This window comes from Ascaphus truei, chromosome 2 (assembly GCF_040206685.1).
Source record: "Ascaphus truei isolate aAscTru1 chromosome 2, aAscTru1.hap1, whole genome shotgun sequence".
NCBI lineage: Eukaryota > Metazoa > Chordata > Amphibia > Anura > Ascaphidae > Ascaphus > Ascaphus truei.
Genome location: NC_134484.1, coordinates 409,070,137 through 409,081,543, shown reverse-complemented (window position 1 = coordinate 409,081,543; position 11,407 = coordinate 409,070,137). Strand labels below are relative to the sequence as shown.

The following is an 11,407-nucleotide window of genomic DNA, read 5'->3' as shown; positions in this document are numbered from 1 at the left end:
CTGTCAGGATTCCAAAAGGAATCCATAAAGCATACAGATAGCTCAGTACCAGGGTAATTCTATACAAACAATATAAAAATGCTTCTTACTGTATAAGCCAAGTTGAAGATGGCCAACTATGGTGGATCACTTTCTCATTTTATGGGGGTACACAGATTTCTTTTGTTGTACATCCAGGTACAACTTGTACACCAGTCCATTCCTGTACGTATAAATTAATGAACGTAATGTTGGTACATAGGCACACACAAGTCCAATTTAAAAGGAGATGTGTGTGTGTCAATCAGTTCCGCAATCAATGATTTTGCAGCTTCCTAATGGCAGAGGAATTGTCAGACAAATTTTCCAACGAAGATCTAAACTCTAAATTAACCGGTTAGAATATTGGAAAATGATGGGAGGAGGGGTGGCCCATAGCTGCAAATAGTGTGGTTTAGCTCTGGAGAATCACTCCTCCCATAGTTCCCATCTTGTAAAAAAGAGACGGCTAAAAACAAAAAGGTTATAAAAGGTGATGCTTCTTTAATAAGTCTGTTTGGTACAGTTCAGAAAACCTCTTCTGTTATGCCAAACCTTTGTATAAGAACATTAAAGACCTTTAACGTGATAAAAATACTAATCTTTCAAGAGATCAGTTTAACAATATGTTCAGAGAAGATTTTATACAGGTATTCTTCGCTTAGAGATCCAAATCAACATTACTCATCAAACCCTTCCTTACCTGCCACGTCATCTAATTTACAGACTGATTTATATGAACAAAAAACACTGTAAATGCTCAGTTAAAAAGAAGTACTGTATATATTGTGATTAGATTTTGATTTACTGGGGGTCACAGAAAACCGGTCAGCAAGCATGTGCTAGGAATACGGAGAGAGACTTGGCAGGCAAATGGAAACATATCCTCAGTTACCGATACATTAAAACTAATAAGTTACCTCGATTTTAATACAGAACATTGATAGTAAGGGATGAGACTTTAGAGATGTTAAAATTGTGATCTAACCCAATATTTTTTATTTTATTTTTTTTAAACATTGATTTTGGTGGCATAATGTCATTAAAGTGTGCAAAAATCTAATGAATCACTTGGGAGTCTATCTAAGCATCAAGGCAATTTGGGGGGGAAAAACGAATTATTTTCATCCTGACCCTTGTGCCAAAGAATTTGGTTCCAATTTTGCCATGACTTAGGGAGCGATTATAACAGTATGCATCACATTCTGCGTCTCTGTGCACCATTATTTTTTCCTTTTATCCACAATACTGTATCTGAGGTGGAGAAAGGCTACAATTGTGCATCAGATGGAAGAAACGGTTATTACATTTGCTGCAGCACTGCTCCAAGAAACAGAGTCGTGCATTAAAAGAAACTTTTCGCTATGTTGTTATATACTGGCATGTACAGTAGTACCCCATGGCATTCTTCCTCTGCAGTAAATGTACATATAATACTACTGGACTCCTTATGGAATGACATTTTAGTGTACAAGAAGAGTGAAAATACGAAAGATAAAATACAGCAGGTCACAGTCCAGAAAAAAATTGTTTATTTAAGACCAACAACTTGATCATAATAAATGTTGGAACATACTCCTGTAGTAACAGATGTTTCTCATGTTCTTAACACCGTTCTAAACATAGGAGCTGGATTGATTTAAGCTGCTGCTTAGAAAAAGCCATAGGAAAGGTATTTGGCAATAAAACGTATTTGAATATTTTAAAAATCATTCAACAATACTTTTTGCTGTGGAGTCTTGTAGTATTTTGAGTATCTGTAGTGCAAGTAGTGTATTATGTCTAAGCAATCTGACATGTAAGACTAAATATATAAGTCATCATTTGAAAGAACAAAAAACAAAACCCCACGTGTACATTGAGTTGCCATGTTTCTCAAGGTGCAACAGGTCCCCAAAATCTCGGGACCCAACTCTGTTTTTCCAGCAGAGTCAAGGTGTACTGCAACATTTTTAGTTCTTTCAAAACAGCTAAATACAGTATTCCACAAATGAGAACAAGTAGTTTACATACAGCATAAAACTGGCCGTGAGTAGATTGGCAACAAGTGAATAGTTTTCTTCTTTTTTTTGTCGTTTGATTTTTGGAAATTAAGGAAATAAGACAAAATTCTGGATTGATTTCTTGTACAATTGTCACTTTATTTCATTTTCTTTTAATTATTATTTTAATGCAAAAATTATAAACAGTGAAATTCAAATCAACACTAAAATGAATATCTGCAATGTATACATATTTACATTTGAGTACTTCTGCTCGGTAATAATTTTACCCAGTACAAACATATGTATAACAGATTTCCAGTTAATAGTAAATTTATTTTATCCCTCAATGTAGCATTATTTACGCATTGTATTTCATCTGGAATAGTGATCCTATCAGTTTAATGAAGGAGGTCTATCTGTAGACCAGAGTAGCTCTACAAATGGCCATTTGGTTTGTAGACATCTCTTGATAGGAGTATCATCCGTCTGTAATCTAGGGTCTTCAAAACCCATGACAGCGGTTCCTTCAGTGTAAGTGACCTGCCAGAATAGAACAGCTATAAGAAAATACACTGCAAAAGTACATGCAACAAATGAATACAGTTTTATTTGACTGTACTGTAGTTGGGCCGGCTCTGCCCAAATCATAACGTGGAAAAGGTGGGTGCCAGCTGTGCGGTTGGGCCTAAGATGTATGCATGTATGCAGATGACAATCTTATATGTACACAGCCATAGAACACATACTTCAATCTGACTTTTGTTGAGACTTGAAACATGGCTTTCCCAAAACAAACTGTTTTTAAACACTGACAAGACTGTAACAATAGTATTTGGGGCCAAGGCTACATTTTTAAAGCTTCCAATGACTAAGCTCCAGATCAGAACCAACGCTAACACCATCCTAACTCCTGTCACTAGTTTCAAATACTTGAGCATATGGTTTGACTACCATTTAACATCAGGATGCACATTGATACCCTGTTGGTCAGAAAGCGTAGCGCACAGCAGATGCTAATGCCAATTATCGACTATGGAGATATAGTACAGTATATGGCTCGGCACCCCAAACCCACCTTAGCAAACTTGACACCCTCTACAATTCAATATGCCGTTTTGTTCTCCAATGCAACAACAACACACATCACTGCGAAATGCTCAAAGAACCAGATTGGTCATCACTTGAGTCTAGGCGCAAAGTTCATCTTTCCTTTCTTGCCTTCAAATACTTTCTGGGCAAGCTACCCGTCTATCTGAACAAGCTCCTCACCCCTACCACATGCAGCACTTTTCATCTGAGATCTGACTCCAAAAGACTGTTCATGCTCCCAAGGCTCACAAAGTATCCGGCCGCTCCTCCTCTTACCGTGCACCCCAAAACTGGAACAATCTACCGGAGACTCTCACAGCCACCACCAGTCTAAATTCTTTCAAAACTAAAGCTGTCCCACATTTTAATCTGGTCTGTAACTGTTACATATGCCTAAAATATATATTATCTCTAACTGTGCATGCAAAGTCTTGTATATAATGTATGCCCTGTTCACTTATGTAACTGTATTTGTAACCATGTATTATTTGTCATCTTAACTCTATGCCCAGGACATACTTGAAAATGAGAGGTAACTCTCAATGTATTGCTTCCTGGTAAAACATTTTATAAATAAATAAATAAGAAACCACAGGGGGATGTTCATGAAGCATCCTGAGCTCGTGGACGGGAAAGGAGGTCAGGTGAAATATGGCTGTTAAGCATGTCCACCTAGGGCCATTTCAGAGCGGGGGCGGGGAAGGAGCTCAGCTCAAAAATGGCTTGTGAGGATCTGCCCCCAAGACGGTCCCAACTCGTGAATGCTCTGAATCTAGGTTTTGCTTGACTGGTGGGCATTTCATGTATAATGTTTATTGTTCAAATAAAGCTGTGACCTTTTGCTTCGACTTTAACCAATGTGTGACCTCTTTATTTAGGTTAAGTATTTTGGGAAAGGAATCAGCACATTAAACCTTTATATGAGAAGGTAGGTAAACAAGTGTAAAGGCAGGATTACAGATATTCCGCAAAGGCAATGTGCACAGTGAACTAATTATCACACACTAGAAAGTGCAAATGTCTGCCAGGGGGTGAGAACTCGTAAAAGTGTCTCTTATCTTCAGTCACTGCTTTTGACAAAACACTGTTTCATTTGATCGTATTCTGTCTTAAATGAGTTGTTTTGGCATCACAGGACAAGGTAAACTATATACCCTTTTGCCCGATTATAAGGCAATGTTTTTTGTAGTTAAATTTCTTACTTGGCACATCACCTAAAAAAAAGGGTGTGTGCGCCGAGCACGTACGTTGTAAGTGAAACTTGTTAGCGTTTTGTCACTGAAATTATAATTTATTTTTTAGGATTTTTAATTAAATAAGAGTTTTGCGATTTTTTTTTATAGCAGAAATGTCAACTCTATAATTCAATGAAAATCATTAAAATCATTAAACTATTTCAGTGACACAATACAAAGAAGTTGCGTTACATGCCATTTATTTACTTTTTATATTTGCATTTCTATATTTGTATGTATAAGTGTGTATGTATGTGTGTATGTGTGCGTGCGGTGTGCATATGCAGTCATCTTTGTGGCAAGAATCTCAAACCAAGAGACACTGTGTGTGTATACATGTGTATGTGTGTGTGTAGGAGTGTGTGTAGGAGTGTGTGTGTGTGTGTGTGTGTGAGTGTGTGTGTGTATGAGTGTGTGTGTATGAGTGTGTGTGTATGAGTGTGTGAGAGTGTGTGTGAGAGTGTGTGTGTGAGAGTGTGTGTGAGAGTGTGTGTGTGTGTGTGAGTGTGTGTATGAGTGTGTGTGTATGAGTGTATGAGTGTATGAGTGTGTGTGTATGAGTTTGTGTGCGTGTGTATATTTGTGTGTGTGCATGTGCATACTGTTTTCTTTCCAAAATTTCGGTTTCTAAAATTAGAGGGTCGCCTTATTTTCGGGCAAATACTGTACTTGTAAAGGTTCAGAGTGTCCTGAAATGTAAGAGGTCTTATGGCATGAAAATTGATCCTTAAAAAACAAAATAAAACTATTGTATTGCTTGTTGTTTATTTTGTTGTGTCTATGGTGATAACAGCACATAATAAATTATACGTTTCCAAGAATGAAACCAGGTCTTTAGCAGTAATCCAGCCAATTCTGTGACTAATGACGTTAAGAAAATCTGGATCACTTTTCATTGAAATATATTTCATTGTGCAACCTCTAATGTATACATAAAAAGTATATTTTAACCTAGTATTAGCAATGATTTACTAGTCATCACTGGAAGCAGCGAGGCCTTCAGCTATTTATAAAATATAAGAGGTTTACATGTACATATTTTACTAAATTCAACTATATTAAAGTATAGTGAAATAAAGCATTCTAGAAAACTACTCATGTTTCCCAAGGAAGGTTATGTCAGCAACAAAAACCTGACCTGCTTTGGGCAAAAACATGAGAACAAGAAAAAACAAAGTAATTATACTAATAATTGCCATATCTTTTCTAGGTTTTAAATGTTTGATTACAGGTACAGGTACCAGAAGACATGCAAGGACTAATCTTTCAAACAGATGTGAGAAAACTAACCACTTATTTCTAAGAGCATCTATTTTTTTATATGTTTGAAATGTGAGATGTTGAAAACGAAACATACCTTCTCTTTATGATTAGACTGCCTCAATCCATTGTAATGATACACACTAAATGATTCAGGAACGTTTGAACCCTGATTAAAGTAAAAGGCAGAAAAAGGTCATTAGATTACGTCTTGTACACTTGAATAAACTAGGTCTCCAACGTCTCCATGCATTATATATAGGATAACCAGATTTTCAAAATTAAAAACGGGGACACATTCAAAATGTATTTATACAACAAATGACAGCACTAAAAAACAAATATTATAATGATATTTGTCTAATACCGTCCTCCTTTATGCTGTATTATTCATTCTCTCTCTCCCTTCTCCCCTCTCCGCCCCCCTCCCCAGGGACTGACTGGTCGATTTTTACTTGGGGGGCAGGTGCATCCTATCACCCCTGATATTAGGTGGCCAATGGTCCCCACACATACAGGTGTAGCCAACATTATTGCACCCGTTATCACTCAGTAATGGATGCAATAATGTCAGCTATATCTGTATGTAGGCACCACAAACACAGACACCGAATACGTCCACCACATCCAAATACTCAACCACACACAATTAATTTCACAGAAACACACGGACCTGCAGACACATTTACTGAAAACAAAACACACACACACACACACACACAGTACTACAGGAACCAGCTCTACAAAGAGGGGCTGCAAGGAGGAGCAACCATGAGGCGCTCTGTCACCGAATCTGTAGCTGCATGTTTCTCTCCATTATAGCAGAGCAGCTCTGTTCTTGTTGACGTGGGCCACTCCCCTCCACCCCCGATGACACTGGCCCTGCCCCCCGACAACACGGGCCCCCGTCTATGATAATACTGGCCTGCTCCCTCCTATGCCGCCAAAGTTGGGCCATTTTTAAGATTTTAAACTAATTGTCAGGACACCGGAACAAGGGTTGCAAATCTCGGACTGTCCCGGCTAAACAGGGACGTATGGTCACCCCAAGTACTTTGCCTCTAAAACAATTTCATTTTCACTTCAAAAATAATGAATGCACATTTATCAGAGAAAACAAATTAAAAATGTGTTTAGCAGTATTCTATATTTCAACATCAGTAAATATATTCAAAAATGACAAAGCAACTTTATTCAAATGAATAAGACTATGTTAAACACAGTTGAATATTACACATGATGTTTCTCTTATTCTATCAAACAGTATGTGCCTCATAAGTAGGGACCAGAACTAGAAGACTGTCAGGTGTCTGTCACAGACCACCACGAAGCAACTGATGTCCCGCAAGCTAGGAACTACTACGCAGTATCGTGTAATCAGAGAAAAGGCTGCATACCTGCTCAGGGAAAAATTCCTGGAGGAACGGACCCAGTAATATGATCCCCAGTCCTTCTGGGTCTAATTTTGTCTTCATGAGGTTTACACTAGAAAACATTGGAAAGAAAATAATAAGCACAGAATATTTGACGTTCTGCGTTCCTAGGGTATGTGGTTCTTCGCCAAACAATAAATGCAGTTCTATTTTGAGCTTTCATGACACATTCATTGGAATGGCAGCTCATTTGCCAAAATGCAGTTATTTTAAGACAGCATAATCTTATGATTAAAACCTGAAACGATGATGATAATTTTTGGAGACAGTACCTTATTAGGAAAACATTTTCTAAAACAGACTACATAATAAGTAAACCTGTGCTTGAAACACATTGGGCTGTGTACAGTATATGTAGGTTTGAAGTACCTAACCAGGGTTTAGTATTGTAAGATCGAGAATTTTTATGACTAGAAAAATGGTTTGAGACGTCCAAATGTACACATTCATTGTTTAAGTGTGTTTGAGTGGCTCTGTTCAAGAAATGGAGGTCGCAATTACTACAAAATGAGTAATTCATTATGTTATTCGGGGTAGAGATCTGTCAAAATGTACCTTTATATATGATGCCTAGCATTAATTTTCTCTGTGTTACGTCTTGTATGATATATCTCTTCTGTACAGTATACACGGTTGGTGCTATACAGTATTAAGAAAAAAAAACCACATTACAAGCACAACCATTTAACACAAAATTGGGCTGCAACATGTACTCCTGCAGTTTGAGACAGCAAAGACCAAAAATGGTCACATTTCAGATCATGTGTCTGCTATCTAAAATGCGACATACTGTATAAGGTGGTGCTTCCTGAAGGCATGTGACACCTTTTGAAGGAGCTATCTAGAATTAAGAAAGTTTCAATTTCTTGTCGGGAATCAGAACAAAGTCCGCTTGACTGCAAGCATCAGAGAGGCACAGCGAATGTCAGAATATCTCTGCATACTGGCACATATTTACTAAGCAGTGCTATTCAACAGGACGTATTCCAGCGACTGAAGACACCTTATGGCCCATTCACTTGAATGACTCCTTCCCTCGTCATTGCAGCACTAAGCAAAATGACAGGTTTGTGCTATTCCAGTAGAAATACCAAGAACGATTAATGATAATATACAGTACTGTAACCTATTTAACAAGAGTAGGGCTAGATCCAAAATGGTAATTGTGTAAATCCGGGTGACAAAATCAAGGATTGTTCAATCACTTTATTAAAAAAATGGAACAGTTCTCTGCACCACCATAAAAGTAATCAAAATGAGAGAAGAAATAGTTCTATGTTTTTAGCTCAGATGCGCACAAGGCAGTTGTACATATACATTTATAATATAGTAAACGCAGCACTTACTTTATTGGGAAGTCTGTATTCATAGTGCTAAGCATACAGTAAGTTAAAACAATATGTTTTGCTGCTCTGCTTTAACTCCTGTATATTCTCTTCATTTTCATCTCATCATATTGAACACGTTTTTGACAATCTTGGTTTCACCACAACCCATGTTTTAGGCTAGATTTAAAACCATGCACAGTACTAAGGAACATTGTAATAGTGGGAAAAAAGAATCCATGCAAAGACACAATGTCACGTGGAGAAACCGTGAGAATCTCAAAATGTTCCCATAACCCCAAAAGCAAAGATGTTCATAAGCGTTTATGCCTAGCTCAGATGTGGTTAGTGTGCGCCGATTGCAAGTATTTACATAAACTTAAACACTTGCAAACAAACAGCACATGTCATGTCTTTTAGTAACCAAAGGGAAATTAGACTCTTCGTTCATTACTACCCCCTATATTTTCACCATTTTGTAATTAACTGCATATTTGTCATCCAACACATGTAAACATACATAATAGTCCCTTGAATGTTTTAAAATCTTTTTTTTTTTTCATCACAATATAATTCCAAAGTAGCACTTTGCACCTACAATATAAAACACGGTTCTAGTGAATACATTATGATGAAGCCTCATGCGTCTATACATCTCTCTATGCAATCTATACATTTGTGACAGAAAATATGTAACACTTTGCATACCCAAGCAAACAGTCATTTTACCCGAAATATAGCTTCACACTCCCATGCTTTCAGAGATCCCCATGTGCCTGCCCGTTTCTTTACTTTTAAACCAGTTTAAAGCAGTATCTGCCCAAAACGCCCTTGTTCCGTGTTTCCAAAACCCATTTCACGCAAGTAATTTCTTATGATTCTTCATAACCCAGTTTGCTTAAAGCTGCAAAGCAAGCAATATCCAATATGAGTTTAAACAAAAAATAAAAAATAAATAAAAAAAACAGTTTTGTACTATAAAAAAAATGCTACAAGTATTTTCTCAAACCACTTTGAATGACATGTATTATAATGTAACACACCTTTGTTTCTATAGGAACCATTTACAAACTCACAAATACTGAGTAAATACTTCTCTGCAGTAATTTAGTGAACCCCCAAGCCAAATCTTCGCCGATCAATCACAGAAGAACGGATAGATCGACAACTTGGCTAATTACTTATCATTGTGTGGATTGTATTGATGCACATACTGTATTAAAGGGATTTTTTTTTTTTTTTAACGGCAGCTTGCACTGCTGCTTTAAGATTTGTAGCGCTACGGAATAGCCTTCCACCAACAAAATACTTTCCTACTGTGCCTTGTTTATACAGTTAAAGCTGTATAAAATCTCTGCTGTACTGCAGCCTTCAATACCGTACGTATTTCAGAGTGAACATACTAAAGAATCTCCATGCATGTTCTTTGATTTTGGGTAACATCATGTATTACATTTAAATGATGAAAGTATTAAGATCAATACCATATGCATTACAAGCCAGGTATTAGATCTTCTGATAAATAAACACATACAGATGCAGCCACGTGTATTAGAACTCTTGCCTTGGAGATTCCGGGGCAGTCTCACAGTAAATGCTGCAACATTGCCTCAACATTTCTGTGAGATTCTTAATGGCCCATCAGATTAACACAGCAGGGGTCAGTTTGAATGGGACTACAGGGACCCCCCGCTGTGTTAATCCGATGGGCCATTAAGAATCTCACAGAAATGTTGAGGCAATGTTGCAGCATTTACTGTGAGACTGCCCCAGAATTTCCCAGGTACAAGTGTCCTAATACACGTGGCTGCATCTGTATAGATACTGTATATACATTTTATATGAAACGTATACTTACTACTCTGTTTCTGATACAAGGTCCAAAACTCTCATGACATCTTCTAGCAAAACATCAGGAATGAATCCATTATCTGTTTAAGAATAAAACACACACATTGAACTTTGTTATTATAGTAGTTAATATAGTCATGTAACACTATACATAATACTAGAGGTTTCCAAATAGGGCACCAGTGTGGATGAGACTCATACTGTATACCATCATGAGTCATTATACCATTATGTTCAAATACATTTATTGGCGTTAAATTGACGCAACAAAGCCACAAAATATATTGTGTGTATGTGCGTCTATGTAAGCTATTTTCTTAGTGATGCACAGATGAAAATGGTATATACTAAAAACATTTGTATATGTGCAAACTTGTATGCCAAGTTATACCCAATGTAAATTATACAAAGTCTATTTTATAAGGATAGCGCAGAACTGAAAGTGCGTTAAATTGCAATGCGTTCATGTTTGTATTTGATGCAGCACAGAACTTTCATTATATACGTCAACAATATCTATTTTCACAGGATAGTAATTATAGGATATGCTAAACTAAATCATTGATATTTACTATTGCCAGTTATAAAATAAAAAAAATACACATACTTCTGTATTAATTTAAGTTGCATCAATCAGGTATGCAACACAATGTGTCAAACGTCATACAAAGAAAACTATGCGTAAAATGCAAATTTTTTCGCACAACTTGCACAATTATTTATTTCTCTTTTTAAAGGTCCTATTAGTACAGAAGAGAGGTGGGGATGGGGAGGGGGGAAGAGAGGCGGCGGGGGAGGGGGAAGAGAGAGGCGGGGGAAGAGAGAGAGGCACCGACAGAGAGAGAGGCAAGGGACATAAATACATGGGGGAGGGAGAGGATGAGAGGGGGGAGTGTGAGAAGGGCAGAGAAATAGTGCAGGGTGGGAGACCGAGGCAGTGTGTGTGTGTGTGTAAGAGAAAGACAGGGGGAAGTATAAGAGAAAGTGGGGGGAGATGAGTGGGGGTGTAAAGGTGTGGGGGGGAGGGGATAAAGGAGGGGATGGGAGAGAGGAGAGGGAGGAAGAGAGAGGAGACAGAAATACAGAAATACATGGGAGAGGGAGAGGCAGAGAAAGGGGAGTGTGAAAAGGGGAGAGAAATAGTGCGGGTGTGAATATGTTGGGGAGGGGTGAGAAACGACAAGGCAACTGACATGGGGGTTCCTATAGAA

The 11,407-nt window shown here is 37.7% G+C and overlaps 1 protein-coding gene across 5 annotated transcripts in view; it reads right to left on the bottom strand.

Annotated features, from left to right (window-relative positions):
- Positions 1–1,533: 1,533 nt before the first annotated feature.
- Positions 1,534–11,407, bottom strand: part of MINDY3 (MINDY lysine 48 deubiquitinase 3) — a 129,758-nt gene continuing 119,884 nt past the window's right edge. For all 5 annotated transcript variants that reach the window (XM_075587415.1, XM_075587416.1, XM_075587417.1 and 2 more), the window contains 4 exons: positions 10,204–10,276; positions 6,985–7,072; positions 5,685–5,756; positions 1,534–2,543 (listed from right to left, as the gene is read on the bottom strand). In XM_075587415.1, the coding sequence (XP_075443530.1) occupies positions 2,397–2,543; positions 5,685–5,756; positions 6,985–7,072; positions 10,204–10,276 (380 nt within the window). In that variant the 3' untranslated portion in view covers positions 1,534–2,396. The remainder of the gene's footprint in view (positions 2,544–5,684; positions 5,757–6,984; positions 7,073–10,203; positions 10,277–11,407) is intronic.